The sequence below is a fragment of the Phascolarctos cinereus genome, unplaced genomic scaffold (genome assembly GCF_003287225.1).
Source record: "Phascolarctos cinereus isolate Bilbo 61053 unplaced genomic scaffold, phaCin_HiC Scaffold_1;HRSCAF=81, whole genome shotgun sequence".
NCBI classification, from domain to species: Eukaryota; Metazoa; Chordata; class Mammalia; order Diprotodontia; family Phascolarctidae; genus Phascolarctos; species Phascolarctos cinereus.
In genome coordinates, this window is record NW_027555514.1 from 285,711,440 (window position 1) to 285,738,328 (window position 26,889).

Here is a 26,889-nt window from a genome sequence, read left to right on the forward strand (position 1 = left end):
CTGTCTTTTGCTTCTTTTTGTATCCCCAGCTCTTAGCCTGGTGCCTGGCACATAGTAAGAGCTTAATAAATGTTGATGGATTGATTAGAGAAAGACAATCAAACAATACCTTTGTAGTTTCCTCACCACACCTCATTCCACTGCTTAATCGCATTTCACCTCCAAGATATCATGAAGTTCTTTCAATGCCCAAGGAGAAAGGAGAGAGAGAAAGACAGAGAGAGCAGAGAGAGAGAGAGAGAGAGAGAGAGAGAGAGAGAGAGAGAGAGAGAGAGAGAGAGAGAGGGAGAGGGAGAGAGAGAGAGAGAGAGAGAGAGAGAGAGAGAGAGAGAGAGAGAGAGAGAGAGAGACTAAGAGAGGGAGAGAGGGAGAGAGGGAGGGAGAGAGCTTGGACAACTGAGTGGCAGAGTTGGAGGTGTTTTCCCTTCTCCCCTGGAATTGCCTCTCATCTCCTTCCATGCTTTGAGTGCCTCTGTTCATGTTAAATGTGCAGGGACTCAACAGACCCAAAGGGCATAATCCTGCTGCCTCACCCCAACCTGATCCTCTATGATTATAAACTGCTTCCGAGGAGGGACCGTTTAGATGTTCTTTTTTTCCCTGAACTGGTGCCAGAAAAAAAAAAACACCACACCACTCGGCACAATAAATGTGTTGACAGGTTGTAAATAACCGACTCTGTGAACTTGACTGCTAAATCAGCTCCTCACAGAGCGGCTCCAGCCTGCCTTTCCAGGGTAATTACACATTACTCCCCATCACACACTCCATGTTTCAGCTACATCTACTCACTGTTCCTCCTTTGCACAGGCTATTTTAGCCCTTGGCTCTTCCTCACTTCCACTTACTGGAATCCCAAACTCCTTTCAAAGCTCAGCTCTAGTCACCTTCTGCCCATCCCAACTCTCAGAAATGGCTTCACATTTATTTGGTATTTCTATTGTGTCTATGTATGTGCTGTTCCCCACCCCCCACCCCACCCCTACCTCTGGTTCTGAATATTAGCTCCTTGTGAGCAGAGACTGTTTTGTCTTTGTCTTTGTAACTCCAGCAACCAGCACAGCGCCTGAAACATAGTAGATATGTAATAAATGCTTACTGAATTCAATTGAATAGTTTGATTTTTATTCTAATTAATGATTTATGAACCAGTTGGAGTGGAGAATCTTAAGCTATAGTCTCATGTCCAGAATACAAATGATTTAACAAAATTTTTAAAAATACTAATTTGAACTGGGGAGAATGACAATCTTAATTAGTGAGAAGTATGCATTTTTATGATATTGTAAGAATGAAATATATAAAATGTTACATTTGTGGACTACATGTGCTGCTTCATGTGTATACTATGAGATGTCTGGGGCGCTGAAATAATATCAGTGTAAATCAGCTCACTATTGCCTTCTATAATCCTACAGGGAGGTAGTGTGTCACTGTACCAATTATCCAGCAAGGAAGTATAATATCTGCATTGTCCTCCAGGTGTCACCCTCTTTCAGCCACCACCCCAGTAGCTTCTCTGATGCATGTGTGGCATAGCCTCCCAAAAGGCTGCAGTATTCCCTGAGTTGTATCTAGGACACAAGCAAGGTGAAGAACCCCTGCCCTATGAGAACTTCTGAGGTCCCTTGGCTCCCCAGAAATGAAATACCTGCTAATAAAGAATATTGAACAACTTTCTTGTAATCTTATCATGCTATTAATTCATACTATAAAGAAAGGGCTTGTAAGGTGCTGTAAACATCAAGGCAGTCCCATCCAGAGTTGTCATTATAATTGATCTTAGCCCAAAAGGTCAATAAGTATGAGTAAATAATTTCATTTTCTCCTTTAGCACAAGAATTAAGGTATTGAATCTGGTATAAAGTGACAGCTAATGACATAGATTTAAATAATTTTAAACTTTAAAAAATCAGATTAGGTATCAAATGGAATAATCTAAGAAACAGTATTTAATTAGTCTAGTGGACCCAATGACATTGGTGAATGACAGCTGTTAGCTGCAAGGGTTCACTCAGAAGGTGATGACAGCCACAGCTATCCTCTGGGTTCAGGACTGGTCCATTAGCAGCATATTCTTCCTCCATTATCAGAGGATAACGGCCCTAAATGATGGACAGTCTTTGAAGATGGGAGGTTGAGGCATAGCCTAGGCTGGAGAGTTGAGGAATCTGAGAATGGATGACATGCCCTTCCAAAGTGCCTCTCCCCACCATAGCTAACAGGTAAAGTAGGGGCAAGAGGACAGGAAAGGAACATGCATTTATTAAATGCCTGCTATGGATGTGCCTGGCACTGTATTAAATGCTTTACAAACATTATCTCATTTGATCCCTATAATAACCCTGAAAGGTAAGTGCTAGTATCATCCCCATTTTACATTTGAGGAAACTGAGACTTGCCCAAGTCACACAGCTAGTATCTGAGACTGGATCTGAACTTGTGTCTTCCTGACTTCTATCCCAGAACTCTCTCCACTTCCAAGGTCAAAAAAGGACACAGCAAGAAATAACTGTTTAAAACCCCAAGAAGTTTTCCAAGACCAGAACACTAGCGTCTTTCTTTATCTGTCTGAATAAGGCTTTTCAGACTTTCTTTGTGCTATTCAGGAGCTCTGCAAACCAACTTTCTACTGATTCCTGGTCCTCAACAGAATTAAGTGACCACAGGCCAGTCCCCTCCCTCCTCTAAGCCTTGGTTTTCTCATCTGTAAAATGCCCATCTCTAAGAGCTCTAACATTCAAGGGGGCCTTCTGCCAATTACAATGCAAAATACATTCACTCATCACTGTGAGGGGAAATCCCAAATCTGCATGCGCCTGAGTCATTCCCAATGTAGAGTTGGCACATTTTTCAAGCAATGCCCCAAAACTGCCATTTTCCAGGGTACGATAGCCTAACAACTTGGTAATGGCAGAAAACAGGTCAGATCCTGTTTTAACTTTGGTCACAGAGAGAGACTCTGGGCAAATTTGTGGGAATTTTCTGATCTCAAAAGCCAAAATGCCCCAAGAAATATAAAGTGACTGCTGAGTGTGTAGGACAGGTCCTCGGAGGTCACCTAATCACACTTTCTCCCTGCCTGAAGGATGAACCTTTTCCTCTCAATCAATCCAGAGTTACTAAATGCCTGCTATGTGCCAGGCATTGTGCTAAGTGCTGACATTCTAAGACATTCCTGCCAAGGGATAACGCAGCCTCTGAACTCTCATGTCTATGGGGAATCATGGTCATGGACCATAATGTGAACATGTTTTTTTTCAATGACCCTCCACTCAAAGTACATTTTTAGAATACTAAATGTAAAAAAAAAGTGATAGAAAATCAAATGTCAAAAGATTCAATAAAAGGGGGAATGGTGCTGTTTAGCTGACAGGGCCATGAGCTGGAAACCTAGAGCCGTGGGTTCTACACCTAACCAAGTGTGTGACCCCGGAGCAGTCACTTCACTCTCTGCTCTCTTTGCCCATCTGTCTGCAGCATGACAGCATTGGACTAGAGAGCATCTTGGACCCTTTTGGCTTGAGGTTCTACAAGGCTGGGGTTTCCCTGCCCTGGCCCTGTTGATTTGGTGCATTTCACTTACAGAAACCCATGGAGCCCCATTTGGTTTTGATTTTTAGCCAAACCTTTCTCTTTTGTGGGCTTCTTCCACTGGCCCAGGCTGGCTGGTGCCACACCATCAGAAATCTTGTTGGAAGGGATCCCAGAGCCTAACTGTGCAAATGCCTACCTGAGCAGTAATTCCTGCTGGGGAGGGGGTCATTCAGCCTGACCACCGCTCACTCTCCCACAGCTCACATCCTGCCAAAGCTTCTGCTCCTCCCCCCGCCCCCATCCTGGACAAGAACAAAAGTCTGATGCCAGAAGAAGCAACACGGTGGCTGTACGGGGTTATCGAAAACATCCTGGGTGCTTGTTCAGGAACTCTGTGCCCTAGGCCCCATGCCACTCGCAGGGCATGGACCTCTGTGAGGGTTGCTTAATTTCTCTGGCCTGTCTCCTTACCTTCAATATTGGGATGAAAATCCTCTCTCAGCCTGTGGGGTTGCAGGCATGGGTTGTAAGGTGCTCTAAGTGACATTCAAGCGGTCTAAAAGTACAAGATGCTAGATAAAGGCATCGGGCAGTACTCTGCACAGGAAGGACACCTAAGGCTGCCTTTTGAACAGCTCCACCTTTCCCTTCCTTTTATTTGGTCCTTAATTGGGTTCACAAGCCAAAAACTTATGTGGGGCCTTGACTCTCAGAGTTCATTGGCCTTGGTTAGAGAACAGAGGAAAGAGGGGTCAGGCCAGTAGAGAGGTCATGGGTCTGCAGGCACCCCACAGGGTCAGTCTGAGCCTGTGCCCACCATTCCGGCCTGGCCACTACCTGGGCTTACTACTAGGATGGAGAAAAAACGTCTCCATAGGAGGAAGGAGGTACAAAGGAGGCGTCTTTAACAGAGACAGGGAAACGCACCTAAGGCTGGGTCCCTGTCTTGTCTCTCCAGCCTCCAGTCTGATAGAAGATTACGCTTGAATAAGTGAAAGCCTGACTTAAACATGTGACTCATCCCCTCCAGTAAGGGATGAAAGGGGATCGGCTGGTGAGGATGGGACAACAGTCCCCACCCTGCCCCATGGGAGTGGATGCTTGGAATGGTTTATTCAGGGAGAACCATGAGTCTTCTTCCCTCCTACCCCCTGCTGCTGAAACCCATCTTCCCAGAGGACCTCGTCCATTCGTGCGGGATGGAGGGCAGAGCCTGGGTCCCGAGGCACAGCTGAAATCAGCAGCAGAAGCAAAGTCCACAAGTTGGCTCCCAAGTCTACTTTGGTTGGCGGTGGGCAGGAAGGTGAATCCTGGAGGGCGGCTGGCCCCGCTCCTGCCAAGCCCGGGAGGGGCCCATGGCCTCCTGCTTCTCAGCGGCCTTCGCGCCGTGCTCTGTCCTGGGAGCGGCTGGCCCACAAGCGTCCAGGCTTCGCTGGCCCACGTCCTGCCGCTGGGACACGCTCCGGCTCCTTCCTAGAGGGCTGGAGAAAACCAAAGCGAAGCCCTCCTTACAGTGAAAGGCGTTGCTCCGGGTTGCCTCCACCGCCATCTCCAGCAGCGTCACGACACAGTCCGAAAACAAGTGTCCCAGCCAGAAGTGGCCCTTCTGGAAGGCGATGCGCAGGCTGACGGGGCCCGCCGGCATCTTGACGCTCACGCTGAACAGGCAGTCCCCCTGGGCGCTGTCCCGCAGCAGGTAGGTGCCCACGGGCTCCTCCTCCAGCCGGGCGTGGGCCTCGCCCACCGACAGAGGCCCCCAGTAGAAGTCAGCGGCTTGCAGAATGCGCAGAGCGCGCTCTACCACTTCCCATTCGTGCTTCCGAAAGGCCCGATAGTGAGTGGGCAGGTTGGCCTGAGCTGAGACCAAGGGAGGCGCCGGCTGCCGCTGCGGGGGAGAGGCTCCCCCGGGTCCTAGATGATCTGCTCCACCGTCCCTCCCTCCGAACGTCTCCCACATGGCCCATGAGTCCAAGAACGAAGCATCCTTAGCTTCCTTGCTTCACACCTGCGGAAGAAACGGAAGGAGATTTGGCTCAGTAGTGACCCTCAACGTATGTCCGGCTCCCAGGTAAGTTAGATGCGGGCGAGAGGTGGCACAGAGGAGGCAAGCACACAGAACCAGCCCAGCCCCCACCCCTGAAACTCGGGGGAATCCAGGAGCTAATGGAACTCTTAGTTAATGAAATAGCCATTTCCACCAACACCCCCAAACCCATGTGCAAGTGGGTTTCATCCCCTTCCGTGTAGTCCCAGGGGTCAATGGTGCTGACACAGCAAGGGAAGGGAAGGGGGCGTATTGTAATGATGCCAGCTTGCTGGGGTGGTTAGTAAAATGGCTCTGGGAACACCAAGAAATATGGTCAGCCATGGAAACATCACCCGAAGAGTCAGAGAGCTGCCCAAGCAGGGTTACTGGGAAGCTCGCTATTGGCAGGATGGATGCTGGGAATAAGCCGGATAATGGGACAACGGCATGAACATTCCCTCCGCTGGTGCAGATCTCAACCTTCTTTTTATTCTGTCCCCTTTTCTTCCCATACAGCCTATGTCCATGCTGGGAGTGTTCCGTTAGGTGGGTCTTTGTCACTGGGGTGGTGACAGCACAGCCCTCAGGCCACTCATGCCTGCCTCTTTTACACCCACTGCCTAAAGCGCAGAACGAGTCTGTTCCAAAAGAAGCATCCAGTCTCTTTCCTCCATGGTCACCCCTTATGTGTTATTTATGGGGGCACATGGACTCTACAGCTGTTTAAAGGCCACCCCTTGCTTCCAGGCTCCCACACTCAATGAGGACTACAGGCTTGGTTATTACCAAAAGGTTGAGCCCAGAATGTGAGCTCCCTGAAGGAAGAGATGACCAGGTTTTTGACTTTCTTTGTATCTCCAGCTCTTAGCAAGTGCCTGGCACAAAAAGGAATGCTCAGTGAATTTTATTGACTGACTCATTGACAGCCCCATCCCACAAACTCATGATGACCTTCTCCTGATGCATGGAAGGGTTGCAATTTTTCTTAGTGGAGGGTGTGGCCACCCTGGGGAAATAAATCATGGATCCTTGGAGCCACGAAATATGGTCAAGTATAGGCCGTCGAAATTTTAGGTGAAGAAGGCTCTGCTCCCCCATACTATTCTCATGTGCCATATACAGATGACCTAGTGATGAAGCTACACTAATTAAAACTAGGGCATATACCAGGCCTGATTAGTGAAAAGTCTGAAAAAACACAATATTTTTAATAGCATAAAGAACCAAGTACCCTACCAGGGTAAACTCGCTACAAATGCTGCCCCCCCCTTTTATTCCTCAGTAGTTCAGGGGAAGATTGTACCTAGGACCTCATTCTCTGCCACCACCGCAGTCTTCAATTACACGTCAAGCTAATGCACAAAGCCCTTCTAAAAGAATCACCAGCTCAGGAGCCTCAAAGCAGCACTCACAGTGACTGACAGCCCCTGGAATTTAATGGCGAATTGGAGGGGAATGCTTGCAACAAATTGTTTTTAAAGTAATGTGTTTATTCCCCAGAAAGACACAAAAGCCCAGGTTTCCCTAGGTGCTACATTAGTGAAATCTCACCAACGCTGGCATTAGGGGAAAAAAAAAAGCCAGACCATTTCCAATTAAAGTAAGATAAAATCAAGGCAGCAAATAGGTAGGTATTTCTATTTCTTAGTAGCTCCCCCCATCCCCATGTTATACAGTTATACTTCCTGAAAACAATTTGTTTTTCTTTGCTCGATTGACAAGCGAAAGCTACAAAATATTTCAGATGCCAGGTCCAGGACCCTTCTAGTCTGGGTCCAGTGACCCAGGAGAGCCACAGCATGCTATCTGAAAACAATTATGTCTGTCCACTATTAACAAGGACAGGTTCTGACAGGCACACATTCTGTCCCTCTCCCCATTGTCTTACACGATGTCATAACTCATCCTGTGGGGTCATTATAGGTAAGCCTCCCCTTCATAAGTTCCATTGGCCCCCTGGGCCAAAAAAAGGCTGCCTTTGATATTGGTTAAAGAAAGATCCCATCAATAGAGAAAATTTGTAGGTTTTGCATATTTTAATTATGGCAATGCTTTTTAGCATCTATATAACTTGGGCTATTTCAGTGATTCAGGGCACTCTGGAGTAAGAGTTTTTCCCACGTACTCAAAATAATTTTGTCAGCCACTGAATGACAAAGAGGTTCGTGGCCGACAAAACATGGCCGCAATATGGTGGGGCCTCAGCAGTTTTAGTCTAGGCCCTTTGTGCTGAGCCACAAAGCCCTTTTGGACCAAGAATTACTACTGGTCACCTTTTCTAACTTGGTCATTACCTTGTTGGCTTCCGAGGAGGATTTCAGAGTAAGAAAGTGGTAACAGAAAGGAGAGAAAACAGAAGGTCTTAATTTTGGGTATTTTCTCATCAGCTGTTGTCAAGAAAGGGGTGACAATGGATTGATTCACTTCTTCTGGAGCAAGGAAACTGGATGGCTCTCTTGGAACACACTTGTTAGTGTCTGTTGGGCTATGGGCTGTTCATGTGATATGAAATAGATGGCCCAAGAGCTACCATGTTACTCCCAATATTACAAGAGCTACCTAGAGGAAGACCCCCAGAAAGGTACACAGATGCTCATTACAGGGTGTATGGGAGGCCATGGTAGAGAAAGGGACAGGAGACAGCTGGAAGCAGCAGCTGGAAGCCCAGTAATGGGCTGGAGTCCAACAGGCCTGGTTGTGGGATGTTGTCCCAGCTCTGTGGTGACTTGTGAGGTCAGTGCTCAGAATTCTTAGCTTTCTCATTTTCAAAATGAGATGGCTGAACTAGAAGACCCTTAAGGCTCCACTCTGAAATTCGGTGACTTATAATTATTATTATTGCCCCATTTTACAGGTGGAGAAACCAAGGCAGGGACATGGTTCATTGTGACTTGTACATAGACCACAAAGTAAATCGACAGCACTAACTTGATTTATTCAGTCTAATCTGAGGCTTTTAACCCAGTTTTGTGCCACGGACCCCTCCGACTACCTAGTAAAACCCAGGGACTTCTCAGAATCATAATCTCAAATAATCAAAGAAAATGCTAAATTTCAGTGGAAGGTTAGTGAAAATAAGGAAGTTCATAGACCCAGTGAAATCTCTCCCCAGTTCACAGCAGAGAACCCAGGAGCCCAGGAGGGTCAAGCACCCTTGAGCTGGAGAAGCTCCTCCTCTATCACCTTCTGTGGCACAGAGTATTCAGGTATTCAGCCTTCCCTGGTCAAGATTTCACTTATAAGAAAAAACTAATCCTCTACTTTCCCCAGTGCAGTGCAGGCACCTTCTTGGACTGCGTCATTCTGTTCCCCACGTCTATTCCAACACGTGAACAAATGAAGCAGAATTCTGAGAAAAAATCTGCCTGAAATCCCAAGGAGAGACTTTTTCCCTGTTCTCCCCACCCTTATCTTCTCACTGTCTCTCAATCTGCCCTGGGAGTCCTTCCCAGTTGGCCCTCAGAATCAAGCAATAGGTCCAGCCCAATGTAGGGAAAGCATATTCTTTGTTTAAAATTCAGGTGTTTGGTAGAAGTATTGCCTGTTTTACCCTCCCTGCCGACACCTCCCCTACCTGGCCCTTGTTGCTCTGTCTATGGGTCCATTTCAGTGGCCCTTTGGTGACAATGGGGATCGCCTGCTCATATTCCAGTGCCTCCTCGGGTCACGGGCATGATGACCCTAGGCTTGTCAAGACTATGCCAATGGACAGCTGAGAAGGTTAGTTTTGTGTGTGTAAGTAAGGCTTAGCTCAGAAGCTCTTCACCTTCGAGGGGTACAGGGATAGCCATCTGGGGCTCTGTGGACTTGGATGGCAAAAGAAATCACATCTTTATTTTCACTAACCTCTCAACTGAGATTCAGCATTTCCTTCAATTATTCAAAACCATCATTATGAGGAGGAGTCCCTGAAGGGAAAAGGGGGAAGAAGCCCTGCTTCATTCAAGGCCTGGACTTTCTAGTGGAAACCACTGGCCATGAAAAAAGAAATTCTAAACAAACTGTGTTAATGCAAGTTTATAATCGCGATTCACTTTTGACTTCCACATTTGCCAACAAAGCTTCCCAAAGACTATAGATTGACTCCAGGCCAGAGACATCTGGTAGCTTTCAGGGACTTCCAGTCCACTTTGTGGCTGTCTAGGCTTCCTTTTTCATTTGCTAATCAGGATTTGGTTGTCAACCATGTCTATGCAAAAAAAACCACCACACACACACACACACACACAACACACACACACACACACACACACACACATATATATGTATGCTTCCTTTTGTCACTAGACCGTCCCCTCTACCTGCTATTGGCAACAGTTCTTCCCCAAGTATGGATCCAGCTGAAATGGCACATAATCACTTCTTGTACTCAGAAGTGGGTTCTTTTCTTCAAGGACAATCAATACCTGTTGTCCACAGGGACAGATTTAGGCTGGTCTGGCCAATGGCTGGCATCTCCGAGCCCCAAGCATTTGGGGCCTTTGAGACTGGCTCTCCCGGAGGGGAAGTCTGGCACTGCTAGGACCTACATGGACTTCTTCAATAACCTCATAGGACTTTATACTATAATAATACTAATAATAACAACAGTTAGCATTGATAGAGTGCTTGGAGGTGTTACATTATCTGATTTGAGATAGGTACTACTTTTATCCTTCCCAAAGTGCAGATAAGGAAACTGAGGCAAATAGAGGTTAAATGACTTGCCCAGGGTCATCCAGCTAGCAAGTATCTGAGGTTAGATTTGAATTCAGGTCTTCCTTGCTCCAGGTAGGCCCACCTCCCTTTCCACCACACTCCCTAGCTGTCTCTAAAAGAAAGGCTGCCAACAATTTAGGATTTTCTAGTTCTTATGGCATGTTAATTATTCTTATCAAAGAGAAGCACAGAAATGTGCTTTTCAAGACTTTGTAGAAACATATAATATAATATAATATAATGTAATGTAATATAATATAATGTAACATAACAACATAACGTGATGTAATATGCTATAATAGTATGGTATGGCATGGTACGGTATAGTATACATATATAAACTCATCTATCCTTTTATCTATAAATGTTTAGAATGGAATGTTGCTTGAGGGGACACCCAGTTTTTAGACACCACGTTTCTTACATTTGACCCTCATTTTTGCCCTTCTAAATCATAAAGGGTAAAAATAAAAATGAAAGCAGCATCTTCCTGGGATCTTAATAGAGCTGCTGCATCTGGCTAGGACTGTGTCTAGCATGGGGCGGTACACTTTTCACTTATTCAGCAAACTCCGATGATTCAGGGGGTGGTGGCCACCCTAAGAGCAGCTTGACCCAGGCCTCCCTACCTCCAGCTTGGTATGGTGAGTACAGTTAGACTTGGAGTCAGGAAGACTTGGGTTCAAATCCTGCCTTGGGAAGTTATGAGCTGTGACCCTGGGGAAGTCTTTCTAAGCCTCCATTTCCACAACTATAAAAAGAGGGAGTTGGATGGGTGACTTCTAAGGGCTCAGTCCCGAACTGCTGGGAGTTCTGTGGGTTCTGGGCCTGCCCAACATTCTACCTAACCTTCTGATTCTCTGAGATGATCTCAAAGCTGGACCTGGACCCAGCTGGTCGAGGAGAAGGCTGCCCTAGGACCGAGGCAAGGGGTTAACTGAGAGCTCTTTGCTGACCTCATTCATCTGGCACATGAGGCAGAATCCTTGCCTATTGTCACCGGCGAGGTGGAAGCCTGCCTGCTGAGATGATTAGCAGGTTTTTCAAATCTAAGCCCACGCACACACGTGACCGTGCCCATACTACGAACACAACCTGCTCCGAGCTCAGGAGGCTGCCAGCTGTGAATCAGCCAGGGGAGACCTGTGTCTAATGCAGAGAGGAGCCAGAGCCTACCGTGCCTAACAGCCTCATGGCTCGCTTCTCGATCTGTCTCTGTCCTAACCAGACAGGAAGCAGCTGCCACCCGGGGAGTGCGTCTCTTCTTGCTCTAGACCCTGATCCATTGTGCACCACAGAGCATGAGGACTACATAAACATTAGGTGAACCAGGGGACAGGAAAAGGGACCACGACCCCCCAAGCTCACACAAAGGGAGCTACGCTTCACCCCACCAGAGCAGGCTGAGAACAAGGCATTACATCCCACCTCCAAAGCTGCCCCATTTGGTACCAGCCCCAAGCTGATGGCCACACACAGAGTACCTGGAAAGTCCAGGGCCTGGGCACAGGGCCAATCATGTCTCAAAGCCTAGTGCTTAGGATAATACTATTTCCCCAAACAACTCAGATCAAAACTCTCACTGAAGAGCCTAGGCCAATTTTGTGTGAGACCAGCAGGGTTAATGCTGCCAGTGACTGAATAGTCTAATACCACGTGAAACTCCATGACTAGTAGATATGGAAATGCGTCTTCCTTTTTGTGGGAGAATGGAGAAACCCAGGGGATGTAGGCAAGGATGATAAGAAGCTGAGATGAGGACCTGAGGAACCAGGGAAATTGATGCACTGGGCAGGGGTGCGCTGAATCAGATGATTCTCAAAAGAGATGCAAGGAACATGATCATTATTACTAATGACAGTAACTCACTCACATTTATGTAAGGACTTTATAAACAGCTTTATCCATAGCAATTCTGCAGGGCGGGTAGGTCAGCTATCATTTATGCCCCTTGTTTAACAGATGGGGAAACTGAGGCTCAGAGTGTAGATGATTTGCCCAGCATCATGGAGTTCACCAGTATCAGAGCTGGGATTCAAACTCAGGTCTCTGAACTCCAAACTGACCACTCTGTCCACTACACCAAGCTCCACATTAGACAAAATTAACATTAAAAGATTATCTTAGGAGCAGCTAGGTGGCGCAGTGGATAGAGCACCAGCCCTGAAGTTAGGAGGACCTGAGTTCAAATACCGCCTCAGACCAAACACTTGAAAAGAAAGAAAGAAAGAAAGAAAAAGATTATCTTATGGAAAATGCTATCCACATCCAGAGAAAGAACCATAGAGTCTGAACACAGATCGAAGCATAGTATTTGCTCTTTTTTTCCCTTCTGTTTTGTTTCCTCTTTCTTGTTGGTTTCTCCTATTGGTTCTAATTCTTCTTTATAACATGACTAATGTGAAAATGTGTTTAATAGGAATGTATATGTAGAGCCCATATCAAATTGCGCACTGTCTTGAGGAGGGAGGAAGGGAGGGAGGGGGAGAAAATTTAAAACTCAAAAGCTTATGGAAGTGATAGTTGGAAACTATAAGTAAGTAAATTAATTTTTTAAAAGATTATCTTACAAAACATTATGGAATTTAGTCAAATGAAATTGGTCTGCGAATTGGTAATATAGAAAGCTCTCTATGAGCTGGCGCTACATGAAACTGACACAGGGGACAACCACGGCCGCCTCATGTCAGTTGTCCAGGAGAGCCCCCTGCGACCAACAAGTCTGCCCTGTTACCCCATCCACAAACCACACGTTTAGAAATCCTTTTTAAACTCCTGCCTTCTTATGTATCACATCTGCTCCTCTGGACTCCGTTCTCTCCCCCAGATGTTTAACATTTTAGATTCTACCCGTGGCCTCACTGGCCGCCTTCCAGATTTCAAACAAATCACCACCTCCTCTGATGATGAAGTGGTGAGGGGAGACGGGAGAAGAGATGTGTTAACCGTACGCAGAGAGGGAACACATGGAGGTCCCGGGTTCTCGACTTAAGTAAAAGTCTGGCTGAATGTTCTAGGGTCATAGGATAGAGCGCTGGGGAGGTCTCAGGCCATCCAGTCCACAGATGAAGAAACTGAGGCACTGGGTGGAAATTACTTAGAATCTTAGCTACACTAGGGCTGAGACCTCAGAGGGTCAACCCTCATTTCACAAGCAAGGTTTAGAAGAGATTCATCCAAAGTAATATGGGGAGGAAATGCCAGAGCTAGGATTCAAACCAAAGTCCTCTGGCTTCAGAGCCCTGCTCCTGAGTAATAATGATAATGATAATAAAAATAATATCATTGACATAGAGCTTATCTTGTCTTTTCTTGGAAGGTATCTTATTTGATCCTTACAACAACCCTGGGAGGTAGGTGCTATTATTATTCCCATTTTACAGATAAGGAAACTGAGGCAGGCAGCGGTTTAGTGACTTGCCCAGGGCTACACGGCTAGCAAGCATCTGAGGCCAGTTTTGAATTCATGTCTTCTTGACTGTTTCATCATAATAACCCTGTGCAGGTAGTAATAATGCAGATATTAGGCCCATTTTATAGACAAGGAAACTGAGGCTCAGAAAGGTGATATCATGCCCAACAGCTCATAAGTGTCACAGCTAGAATTTGAACCCAGGTCTTCTGATTCAAAGTCCAGTGCTAGGGGCAGCTAGGTGGTTCAGTGGATAGAGCACCGGCCCTGGATTCAGAAGAACCAGAGTTCAAATCCAGCCTCAGACACATAACACTTAACTAGCTGTGTGACGCTGGGCAAGTCACTTAACCCCCATTGCCCAACTAAAAACAAAAAAACAAAGTCCAGCGCTCCTTCAATTATATTTTAGTTTGGCAAAGGGCTTAGGGATGATCATTAGAACCCCTGGGTCACAGTACGGGTCAGGAAGGAAACTCAAGTACCACTATGCTTGCAACCCCATGATAGTACAACACATACACACCCCAAAGTCCTGGTACTGCTGATCTTTGTAAGGCTTCACCCAGTCTTCTTAATATGCATTTCACCTAAAGTGATCTGGTTCTCGATTTGTTATGCATGAAAGGGGAGAGTTTGACATTCTCTGGAATCAGAAACCTCCTCTACAGCCACTGGAGAGGAACCACTGGGGAAGTACCAGCTTTCTTTCCCACCCCCTCTGCCAATGTGTGCCTCAACCCTAGAGTATGGGGAAGCCCAGCCATGGCTAGTGAGGGAGGGAGGCAGGGGCAAAGTATGGCAAGCTGCTGGCCCTCGCTTTCGTGCTACCACCACTAAAAACAAAACTGCTCGACAGTGATGATGGTGACGTGAGCGGGTCGTGACAGAAAGTGGCCTCGAACTATGAGATAATCTTGGAACTGGAAACGCCTTCAGAACTCCTCCAGTCCAACCATATCACAAGAAGAGGAGAGAAATTCCCTCTTCCAATATGATTGTAACCTGCAGTGAGGGTTCTTCTTCTCCATCCAGGGCGCAAAGAACCCACCGCAAAAGGGCCCTGGGCGGTCTGCTCCTTTTCTTTCCCCTAGAATAAAGTCACGTCTCTCCAGAAAAGTGACAAGGGAAAAAATGAAAGGTTCCCATGATCTTTGACTCGGGGTCACTGGAAGCCATAGATCCCAGGATCCTAGGATTTAGACGTGCAAGGGACCTTGGACAGCATCCAGCCCCATCCCTACATTTAAAGAGGAGCCCCAAACATCCCCAGGAATCCAGACCTGCAGTGTGTTTGTACCCAACTTGGAGTACCATGTGATTCCCAAACATATCAACAGAAGAGGGGGTCTTAAGTCTGTTCCACATCCCTACAAGCAGCTAGAACTCCCCAGTCCAACAGTCCTTCTCCTTGGCTTTTCATCACAAAACGTTGCCTTTATGTGAAAGCCCAGATGTGTCCCTAGTACCTTACCGGGTACTAGTGGGAAAGAGGAAGAGGAGCAGGCCTGGTTCCAAAGCTTGGGGTAGGTCTGGAGGGGTTGGGGGCCAGCGCTTGAAAGAACATGCCCCAGGGGCAGCTAGGTGGCACAGTGGATAGAGCGCTGGCCCTGGGGTCAAGAGGACCTGAGTTCAAATCCAGCCTTAGACATTTGACACTTACTAGCTATGTGACCCTGGGCAAGTCACTTAACTGTGACTGCCTCACCCAAAAGAAAAAAAAGAAGAACATGCCCCAAATCACACAAGGGGCTGCTGGGTCACCCCAGACACAAAAGGAGCCCCCACACCTGTATAACACGTGAATGTACATGGTTTAATTTTGAATCTATCATAATGATAACTGGCATTTATAGACAGCTTTAAGGTGTGCTAAGTGCTTTCTACAAATGTTATCTCACTTGACCCTCAAAACAACCCTGACAGTGCTGTTATTATCCCCTTTCACAGATGAGGAAACTGAGGCAGACAGCAGTTAAGTGACTTGCCCAAGGTCAGCCAGCTAGCAAGTATCTGAGGCTGGATTTGAACTCGGGGCTTCCTGATTTCCAGTGCTCTATTCACTGAACCACTGCAGGTGCTACGGGGGGGGGGGGGAATCAAACCTTCCTTCCTGCCTATAGATACCAACGTACCACCGCTATTTTGTCCTATGGTTTTCTGTCTCCCCCAATGTGCCTAGGACAGTGGTGGGAACATACCAATAATTCAATAAATACTTTTTTTTTTTTAGGCAATTGGGGTTAAGTGACTTGCCCAGGGTCACACAGCTAGTAAGTGTCAAGTGTTTGGTCTGAGGCTGGAGTTGAACTCAGGTCCTCCTGACTTCAGGGCCGGTGCTCTCTCCACTGTGCCACCTAGCTGCCCCCTAAATATACTTCTTAAACTTAGCTTGAAAGGCAGTGTGGCCTAGTGGGGGCCAAGGTGGCCTCACAGCCAGTCTCTGGCACACACCGGCATTATCATGGTGTCCATCTCATAGACTGAGGAAGTAGAGTTTAGAGAGGCCAGTGGTTTGTCTAAGCATGAGCCAGCCTTTCGAGCTGGGCCTCAGATCCAGGCCTCCTGACCCCCAACCCGGCACCCTCTCCTGGACACATAGGGCCCCAAGCTGCTGTTACTAACATGAAGCCTTGAGAGAGTCCCCTCCCCCGTGAGGTGGACTTCTCTTTAATACCCAGAAATCCTCCGAAGAACCCTGTGCTCGCAGCAGAAGCTCAGCGGCATTTTTCACGTGGTGGTGACGTACGTGTGAACGATACCAAAGAATGCAGAAAGTGCCTACTGTGTGCAGGAAGCACCTGTCTGGGCCCTGGGGGTAATACAAGACCTGCCCTCACTGACTCTTTCATCAATAAGGTCGAGGAGACACCAATAGGGAAGCTATGATTAAAGAAGGTGAGGGGGAAAGGATGTTCTGTAGGGGACAGCCTGTCCATTTGGTCTCTTCTCCTACCTGCTGCCAAACAAGCTTTGTATACGATTATAATAATAGTCGCATTCACACAGCGCTTTCAGGCTTACAAAGTCCTTTCCAATCATCTCATTTGAACCTCACATTATACCCATTTTACAGATGAGGAATCTGAAGCAGACAGAGGTGAGGTGACTGCCAGGGGTCAAATGATTAGTAAATGAGCTGGGGGTTCCCGGCTCCAAGGCCGGCACCCCAACACACAACCTCACACCTGAACATTCTGCACTGTGGGAACAGAAATCATTCTGAGCCCGAGCTAATAAAGAGATGGCCTTAGAAACGGCTAACACAAGGTCATCCTTGTTTCAGCCACTCTCTACTAGGCAGCCCTCAGTGCCTACAGGCAAGCAACTGAGACCACGCAAATTTTGCCACGGCTGCGGGCTGTCTCATCCAAAGAGAAAAAGGCCGGAGCACCCCTGCACCAGAGGGACCCCAAGCCCAAATCTGCTGTCCAGCTGTCACCCTGCCCCTCCGCTCCCAAGCAGAGAGGTCCCGAGTGCATCCTCCCAAGGTGAATTACCTCCGGGCAGGCGACGCCCCCACCGATGAAAGCCCGGTTTCAGACCTCCCTGGCATTTCCTTCCCCGGGTTGAGAGACAGCTCGGGTATCCCCCATTTCCATCCTATCAAACTTCATTCCTGCAGGTTAAGGACAACAGAAGAGATTCATTCAGGTGTAGAAAATGAATTCTGAAAGCCCTTTCCAATTAGAAATTCCAAGGCTCAAGATGAATTCATTGATTCGTAGCACACCAGCGAGAAGATGCTGTCTGTCTCTTTTGCAGAGCAGACTGATCCCTTAAGACTCCGGCCTCTGCTGCTTTTTGCATCTCCCCAAGTGCCTGGAACCGGGCTGCCCAATGAAGACTTGTTACTAGGCGAACCTCTCACCCATACAACACCCTTTGCAAGGGGGCAAGGGAGGAAAGGAAGTGCAGGCAAAGCCCTTCTGACTTTAGTCTCCACCGCTGGAGAAGGAGAGTGATTTGGAGTTATAAAGAGACGATGCTCTTTCCACTTAGCGAGGTCAGTTGGTGCCCTTGACCCGTGCCTCGCCCTACCTTGCCCAGAGCCACAGGCCTCCAGTTCTAGAGAAGAAGGCAGCTGCATAGGAGCACCTGCTTCCCTTCCCCTGCTAAAGAAGAGGCAGGCAGGCCTCGGTCCTTCTGTTTGTATTGACTGGTATTTGCATCTGTGTCCGTGAGAGAGGAAGAAAGCACAGCACAGGGACGAGTGAAAGGGGGAGGTGAGAGAGAATGTGTGTTACCAAAATATCTTGAGACCAGTTCTTGGAAACATGCAGCCAGCCTGCTCCGCTCTCTCAAGCACTCACTTCCTGTGAAATACACTGAGACATTTTCATCTTTCCACCAAAAGAAAGGAAAATGCAAACAGATCAAGCCCCCTCTCCTGGGAACAGAGATCCCTGACTTTTTTTCTTCCTGCTTTTGGCTCGTAGGCATCTTAACAGGAGAGCAAAATTAATTAATGAACCTGGTGGAGAATAATTATTCAAGTCTCCCAAGGTGAGATGTACATCTACATAGACACTCATAATCCGTCTAAGACATAGGCTGTAAAGCTAGCGAGGTCTGTGTAATCGTCCTGTCCAAATTCCAAGCTTCTCTGCCATTGCAAAAAGTGGCTGGCCTGAAAAAAGTTTTGGAAAAACAAGCCAAGTTAGCTTAACAAGCACCTACTGTGTGCCAGAGAACGTGCACGCAAGGGCAAAGACAGTCCCTGCCCTCCATTCAAACAAGAGCCAATCCGTCATCATTCGGGGATTGGTGTCTCTAGAAATAGAGAGACACGTCTGTGTGACGTATGCCTTCAAAGCCTATCAAAACCCTGCCATTGGGCGTCTGGATAAGAAATCATTTGTAGCATTTCTGTGCTCACACTTTAATGAAGAGCGCAGAGAAAAGTGCCAGAGGGAATGAATGACAGGAATGGGATTTCTCAAACAAAGGGCGAAGGTGAGGAAATTTGAGGCAAGAGATTCAACAAGTCTCCCAAAGCCCCGGGCCAGACCAAAGATCCGCATCACCTGACTTCCTCTCCAACACACCGCTCCTTCTAACGTACTTGTGAAACACCCGACAGGCTTTCCATCTGTTTTCATTCCTCTCCACTTCCTTATGTATTATTTAAACAAAAACTCTGCAATATCAAGATTTCCCATTTAAATGGCCGGTGAATCAATAGTTGTAAATCTGTGTGCTATTTGATAATATCTGTGCTTAACACAGTGCCACTCTGGCACACAGTAAGCCCATAATTGCTCCCCACCCCACCCCCCAGAAAAAACCTGGAAGCTAAGTGGTTTACAACAGGAACTTGTCTGCTTCTGAAGTTTGAGCTCTATCACCCCAAGAAGCCCAATAAACAAGCTAAGGCACTACCCATGTGGGCAGTGTGGCCCAGTGATTAGAGTTGGCCTGGCTGACAGGAAGACCTGAATTCAAGTCCAGACATAGCCTGGCTGGGTGACCTTGGGGGAGGGGCTGCTTACCGGTGCCCCAGATCCCTCTCTAAAGGGCTTGGTGCAGAAGAGGCATCAGTTTCCATTTGTGAATGCCTCACTATGACCTCCCCATATAATGAAATCATAGGTCTGGTTGGAATAAAAAGCAAACACAGCTCTGGGATTTCTGTGTGTGAAATGCTGGCATCGAAAGAGCCTTTTATGTTAACAAAATCATCCATGAAAGAGAACCTGGAAATACCTATTCCTGGGGTCCAGGGGCCTGGGGACAGATTTAAGGGGGTCAGTGAACTTGGGTGGGACAAAAATCACATCTTTTATTTCAATACGGGCTGTCCCAAAAGTCTCAGTGCAGCTTCAGACTATAAAAGCTTTAGCATTTAGTAACACTAGAGAAATATTTAGTAATATTAAAGCTTTAATAGCTGGAAAGTGCACAAAGACTTTTTTGGTTCCCTATGTATTTTATTTTATGTATTTAAAAACACTGCTCTGAGAAGGGGCCCACAGTTTTCACCAGACTGACAAGGGGGACCCTCACACGAACAGAAGGTGATGAGCCCCTGCCAAGGTTCAGCTCTCTCATCTTAAAGATGATGAGGAAATCAGAGTTGGGGTTGGAACTTGCCGAAAGTTACAGTCAGTGACAGGCAGGGAGAGAATCCAGGCACCCTCCCTCCGGGACTAATGCAAAGGTTTCTATTTCAAGTTGAACCAGCAGGCCAGGCATTCAGCCAGGCAGAGTGTCTAGCATGCTGAAGAAACCCCGCCAATTGATTTCTCAATTCACACCTAATTTTCTCAGACCCACAAGCGTCCTCCTTACACCTTCCTGGCACTGGATTTCCAGGCCAGTTCTGGACAAGGATTTCATGCTCGCAAATTGAAAATAGCCATCCATGGCAGAGCAATCTAATTCGGGTTCCTGGCTTCCACGAGAGAATCACCATCATGTGGCCTTTCCTCTGATAAGCCCCCATCCACCAGAGCAGAAGGTGATGGCAGTGGGGAGCAGAGACAGGAAACTGTCTCATATCTTCACGGAGGCTTGAAGGAAATCATTAAAGGCAGACTGGCTGCAAAGCCAAGGGAAAGAAAGACAGAGAATTGCTGCCCCCTCAGGTCCCCCCTCCACTTGTCGGCACTTAGGAGGAGAGGTCCACCTGTTCAGGTCTTCCTGGCTTCCATATTTTCAGTTTTAAAATGTGTAGGGTTCAGCTCTCTTAAGTAATTGGCAGCCACAATGGTAAAAATGGCTTTAAAGACGGCATTTGCTCTTGCCTCCCTGCTTTGGACTTTTCCCTACTATAATCACAAATAAATTGGCTTTTCCAAAGGGGAAAAAAAATTCCTGGCTGGTACAACTTGAGAACATGAAAAAAGCACACTAGAAATGTCACCTCAATATGTAACTTATAGAATGAAATTCAGAAACAAAGTAAGGTCCCAAAATAAGGAGGATTACCTTGTAAGGTAGTGAGTTCCCCATCACTGGAAGTGTTTAAGCAGAGGCTGCTGCAGAAGGGATTCAGCCAGTGGGCAGGTGCTTGGGACCAGGTGAATTTTAAGGGGACTTAAAACCCCAGGATCCTAGGCATTCCTGAAAACCTGCAGCAATAGTACCACAGCGTTAACTAGCTCAAATGCCTTCCTTGCCTTTTGACTTCCTCATTTCTAGGATTCTCTCCTGGAACGTAGCCCAGGGGAGCAGTGAAAGACTCAACTCTCTGATCTGGAGATGGCCCACAACCCTCTACATCAGAGAAGCCCAAAGGAAAAGGGAAAGAGCTGAAGGAAGCAGGTCTGAGGACGGTGTAGGTGGTGGGTTTTCTTATGAATAAGTGTTGAGCCATGCAGTCATGCTGAACTGACAAGTGACTGATTGGGGAAATGGGGAGGGGGAGAGGGAAACAAAACCAGGCTCCTGACCACACTGCGGCCTTTCCAGAAGGCTTATGATGCTCAGCTCATTAAGCCAGCCAAACTCTAACAGAGGAAATTCAAGATTTGTTTCAAACCGAAGAAATTGGCCAACCTGCAAAGGGTTCTGGGAAGCAGGATTTTAAACGATCACAGGTTCTGGGCTCTGGGACTAAAGAGGACAGGGAAGGACTTGAAAATAGAAAGAAAGCCAAGGGTCCCCCACCAAAAAAAAGGGAAGCTGCCCCCCGGGTCTTCCAAAGCCAGGCTAAAATTTCCAGAATCGTCCATCCAGGTGAAGGGAAGGGCAGTGCGCTTGGCCAACTCTCTTTAAGAAGCCCCAGCATGCATACTGCAGGAGATGGTGAGAAACCAGTCTCTGTTTTCACAAATGACAGAAGGACTCTCTTAAACCGTAGCAGGGAGGGTGTGGGGCAGAGAAGTTACAAACACAATGGTGAGCACAGCCTCTCCTATCCAGTCTCTCTCAGTTTGCCAGGATACCCATCTGTCTGCATGGCATAGGTGCCCCTCAAAGTCAACTTCCAAGGGAAGAGCTATTGGTTCAGAGATCAGAAAAAGCCTCCCCAAGAGCATGAACTATCCTTGTAACCCCCAGCTGGTCAGAAGGGGCCTTAAGCAATGGGTCTCAGAGCAGTTTGGAGGGGCCTTCAGCTAGAAGGGCCTTAGGGGGTCCTCTTCTCCAACTCCAACTCCAACTTAGGGATGAAGAGCACTCAGAGAAAGGAAACAGCTTGAGGGGTCACACAGCTAGGAGGTCAGGCTAAATGAGGAGGGAGCCCAGTTCAGCCACCTCCACGTCTGCTTCTATTCCAGTTCCGCCTTGCCGCTTTGTGAATTTATGAATTGCTCTAAAATACAAGGGGGGTACTTTTTATAGACTATTTCCAATTGCAGGGTTAAATCTCTACTGAAATAGAATTTTAAAAGAATATTTAAAGAATGACCATAAGCCGTGTTATTTGCCAAATAAAAATGCCTTGAATTTTTTTTCTACATAGATTAAAGGCAATGTGGATGGGGTAGGTGATGCTTCGGGCCTTAGGACCCCCAAGGCGTTCTATGAACCCCCAACTGTGAGCACCAACATCTAGACCTGGAAACTCCTGCCGAGCCAGCATCAGGTGTCTTAGCCGGTGCTGGGACATCACCCCGAAACGGCAGCATCGAAGTTTCCTCTCCCCACAGAACATAACTTCTTTCTTTTTCATTTCAGACAGCACCAGTTACACCAAGCAATGGGCTTACTGTTACAGGGCAGGTTAAAGTTGACAAAGCACAGCTTTCACAACCGCCTCTTGAGGCAGTGGCTTCAAGCACTGGCGTCCCCATTTTAGAGATGAGAAAACTGAGGCTGAGGGCGGTGCAATAGCTTGCCGGTGGCCACACAGCTGGGAGGTGGCAGAGTTAGGAAGGGCTGAGAACTGCGGGTCCCGTGTGCTTCCCACCACACCATCCTGCCTGGCCACAGAAGGGCCAACACATTGGTCTAACAACTCGAAAGACTCAGAGGGCTGGACGATCCAGCCTTTGTTGGGGCTGAGAAGTGCAGGGCTCTAGAGCACTTGTTCAAGTACTGAGCCCACATCGGGCAGAGGCTGGGCTCCCCCTTCCCGGTGGATCGCCCCCCGCTGGGCTCGTCAGGGCAGACACCGCCGCCCCCTCTCCTCCCGGCGTCTCCCACCGAACCCACCCGCTCCCTACTCACGAGGACCAACATTCCAGGTGCCTGGGCCTCCTTGCCTCTCCTGGAGTCCTGAAGCCTCGCCAATCTCGACTGAAGATTGCCTTGACTGAAATCTTCGCCCCCTCAGCTGGTCCCGGGCAGGGTCAGGAGCCCGCAGGCTTGTCCCAAGGGAGGAGGAGGAGGCAGTTTGCGGTTTTGTTCTATGAGTTGTGTGGTTTTTTCCTAGGCTGCTTCAAACCAGCTGTAGGGAGCTGGCGAGTAAGTCAATCAAATCCAGATGTGGACTTTCTGGAGAATGAATGGGGCTTTGCGGTTAAGTCCCGGCTCTGTCTGCCCTTCTCTGCTTCCCCGGACTGCCAGCCTGGCTACCTGCCGCCCCCTCCTCGCTGGCCCGGAGCCTCTGGGATCTGACCCTGCAAGGAGCCTCGGTCCCCAGGAACTTGAGCTGGAGGCCGGGGAGGCTTGCAGGGGGTCGGATGTAGAGAAATAAAGACAATGCCCCCAATGAGCATCAGAGCCCTGCTTCACAGAACGGAGGGGGCACCTGAGCTAACCGTTACTAGAAGCCTCGATTCCAAGAGGCAGAGAGAGGGAGTGTCCGGCATGAGGCACCTGAGCACGGCATGGAGGCGGGAGATTCGGGAGCGACTTTGAAAGGTTAATTGAAAGGCCACCTTGGATCGCGAGCTGGAAGGTCCCACTTGACAGATGAGGAAACTGAGGCCCAGAGAGGTTCAGTGACTTGCCCCAAGCCACATCCCAGCTCCTTCCTCGGAGCCCCCCTTGTTACCTCTCACCCAAGCTCACCTCCCAGTCTGTGGAGGGAGGATCCTCCGGTGAGCTGACGCTTTGAAATCCTTCAGCAGGCTCTTTCTACCCATTAGCCTCTCAACAGCCCTGGGAGAGAGGGAGGGAGAGAAGGAGATTGCTTGTCTTTCCTTCTCGGAGAGGACCATGACGTCAGGGAGGTGATGCCACATGCAAGTGAATTGGATTTAAGTGAGGGAGGGTGCTGGGGGGGGAGGCTTTAAATCCCCATTTTACACACGCAAGAGCTGAGGCTCATCTGCGGAAGACTCCTACACCATACCCTGCCCACCTTCACTGTCACTGACTGGAAGGCAAGGATGGAGTGACCCAGCCATAGATCTGCAGCTGGAACGTCCCTCAGAACACCACCTAGGCCGACCCTTATTTGACAGATGGGAAAACTGAGGCCTCTAGAGAAGTGACTGAGGAGAAATGGAAGAAGCACGTATTAAGTGCCTACTGTGTGCAAAGCACGATTGTACTGAGTCTGGGGGTTCAAATAGCAAAGCCAGACAATCCCTTTTGTCAAGCTCCATTCTAATGGGGGAGACAACCCATAAGGGAGGGTCATAGCGCTGGAGGGGACCTCAGAGGCCGCGGGCACAACCCCTTCATGTTACAGAAGAGGAAACTGAGGCCCAGGAAGGTCAAAGCATCATCAAGCATCAAGATCCCCTGCGCTTAGTGTGTGCCTGGCAAACAGTGGGTGCTTAATAAATGCTTTGTGGATCGGCAGACCATGCAAGCCCAACTGTTTATTTTACAGAGAGGGAAACTGAGGCCCAGAGTCCCACGGGGAATGAGCAGCAGAGGCGGTATTTGAACTCAGGTCCTCTGCCTCCACGGTCAGAGCTCCTTCCTCTCTGCCAAAGCAAAAACCCCATTCCTGCGGCGCTTTATCCTCGTGCAGTGCTTTGCAGGCTGCCCCACCCTTTGCCCACGAAAGGTCATCGCTGGTTTATCCAGAGAAAGCTGGAGAAATTGGAGTCGATGTCAGCCGCGCGCACGCGCGAGCTTGTCGCCCCGCCCCCTGATCCCTACGAGCCAATCGCACATAGGTAGCGCGGCGCGAGCGCCGCTAACTTCAAGCGGTAGCTGGGGCACCGCCTCCTCCACCAGCGCTCGCCCCGCCCCTTCCCTAGCTCCAACGCCCACCCTTCCAGCACATGCGCTCTCTCGCTCTCCTCCGGCTCCTCCCCATGGGAAGGCCCCATGCGCACGCGCCCTCGTGCGCGCTCCTGGGGCGGAGGAGGCGGGGCAAGGCTCGCTGCCGCCAGCTGTACGTCCCGCCCCCCTCCCGGGCGCGCGCTCTAGAGCCCGCCCCGGAAGAGTAGGAGGCGGTATTGTTATTGTCTGTGATGAATATTATTGATAATAACCATTACTGTATTTATATAATTACAGTTTACCCCAGCTCCCCATTCTGCCTGCCTGGATCCGGGCGCAGGCTCGCCGTGTGACCCTGGGCGAGTTTCCGACCTCCCAGGCCTTAGTTTCCCAGTCTGTGAAATGGGTACAAGCCGCCCGAGGTAGCGCCTCGCTTTGGGGCTGCAGGGAGGAGGAGCTCATGGCGCTTTGGGATCCCTGCAGTGGCAGCTTTGTCGATCTTTTAGATGCAGAAAGTGCTTTCTGGGGCTGGAGGGAAAGGGATGAACTTCGCCTCCTCCTCATTACAATAGAACTCCTCCCTCCCTCGCTGCTGTATCTCAAGGGACTGTCACTGGCAACCCAGCCGGGTGGGAGCATTCTGTGGCCTCAGCAGTGTGACCTTGGGCCAGTCATTGGCCCCCTCTGGGCCTCAAGTTTTCTCATCCAGGAGGGCCCCTCCTGGATGTTCTACAGGCAGCTAGGTGGGGAAGTAGGTAGAGCACCAGCCCTGGAGTCAGGAGGACCTGAGTTCAAATGCGGCCTCAGACACTTGACACTTACTAGCTGTGTGACCCTGGGTAAGTCACTGACCCCAATTGTAAGGGGGAAAGAGGGCCGGGCTGGGGGACTTCTGGTTCTTCAGTGGACTACCTCCCCCTTCTGAGCCTCATGAGCAGGAGAGAGGAGGGGGTCCCTGGGGCAAAGAGAGCTGGGCTGAGGGGACCGGTTCCCTCTCCAGGCCTCAGTTTCCTCCTCTTAACCTGAAGAGGCCGGGCTCCACCTTCTCTGCTGTCGGGTGTTTGGCCTCTTCTTCAAGAGGACTGAACCCAGAGGAAGCTGCTGCCTCACTGGTCCAGGAAAGGACCCTCCATCCTCTGGATCATAAGGCTTTCCACCTTCATCCCCCATAGCTGGGAGCCACCCCCTGAACACATGGGAGGAAGGCCAGGGAGCTCTCCAGCCAAGGGAGTCTTGGTGGGAGAGGGCTCCTGGGCCCCTGCAGGCAGGACCACGTGCTGGATGTTCCAGCTCAGACTCTGCTGCCCCGGGGAGCAGCCTCCCTTTCGCTGGGGTCCTCCAAGCCCTGGCCAGGGAGAGCCCCCTGTGCCCAGCCTTTGGGCTCCTCAGCCTCTGGGCTCTTCCAGCTCCCAGCCTGGGACTCACGTGTGATTGTGAGCACCGCCCTTGTACTGTCTCATGACAGACTGTCAGTCTCCCTGAGAGCCCTGAGGCCCCGAGCCAGATCCTTCGGTGTGCAGGAGCTGCTGGGGCTTGGAGCACCCACATCCCTGCATCGGGCAAAGGCTGTCTCTGCCCCGGGCCCTGCTCCCATCAACATCTTCATCCGTGACTTCGACGCACATCCAATTTGGGGCTCCTGGAAAGGACCGCTCCCCTGTTGGATGTTGGAGTCAGGATCCCAGACCTCTCAGCAGGCTGAAGCATGGACTGGATATGATACTGGGACCTCGGGCAGAACCACCATGCCTCGGGAGTTCGGGAGGCTCGCTCCAGCGCTGATTCTCAACAGGTGGAGAAAAGCATCATTCCCAAGGGAGTTACTCTCCCCCCTTTGCTTTTCCCCTCTGGGTGTGGTAGAGGAGGTGGGAGGAGGATGGGGGGGTGAGTTTAACACCCCCCAGGAACAACCGAGTGAGGGGATCCCAGGTCAGACGAGAAGGGAGATCTGTGGGCCTGAGGTGAGCCGGGACCAGGCTGTGAGACTCAAAATCTCCTCCCTTTGAGGAAATGGCCGAGTCCCAGAATTCAAGACTGGGATTAGAATCCTACAGCACTCTAGCTGTAGGCATTACTCGGGAGGCATCCCAGTCCCTAGGAGGCTCACACAGGCTGGGTTTAGTCACAAGCACACCCTCTGGCCCGTAATTTCCCTTAGGAACCTTAGCTTGGCTTGCATCTCTCCAAGGCCCCCTGGCTCCCTTGC

At 49.1% G+C, this 26,889-nt stretch overlaps 1 protein-coding gene across 4 annotated transcripts; it reads right to left on the minus strand.

The window, feature by feature from the left end:
• Nucleotides 1–1,103: 1,103 nt before the first annotated feature.
• Nucleotides 1,104–23,320, minus strand: LOC110205866 (suppressor of cytokine signaling 3-like). Of its 4 annotated transcripts, none has more exons than XM_020982777.2 (3): nucleotides 20,604–22,707; nucleotides 17,174–17,292; nucleotides 1,104–5,542 (listed from the first exon to the last, which is right to left on the minus strand). In XM_020982777.2, exon 3 carries the CDS (start codon nucleotides 5,492–5,494, stop codon nucleotides 4,814–4,816), a length of 681 nt encoding a protein of 226 aa, XP_020838436.1. In that variant the 5' UTR covers nucleotides 5,495–5,542; nucleotides 17,174–17,292; nucleotides 20,604–22,707; the 3' UTR covers nucleotides 1,104–4,813. The 4 variants fall into 4 exon arrangements, with proteins under 4 accessions (XP_020838436.1, XP_078003842.1, XP_078003845.1 ...); XM_078147716.1 differs by lacking the exon at nucleotides 20,604–22,707 and adding an exon at nucleotides 17,715–17,998; XM_078147719.1 differs by lacking the exons at nucleotides 17,174–17,292; nucleotides 20,604–22,707 and adding an exon at nucleotides 22,788–23,320.
• Nucleotides 23,321–26,889: the final 3,569 nt, after the last annotated feature.

Excerpts from the sequence above, each read along its gene's own strand:
- LOC110205866 (XM_078147719.1), bottom strand. The coding sequence starts at position 5,494 with ATGTGGGAGACGTTCGGAGGGAGGGACGGTGGAGCAGATCATCTAGGA.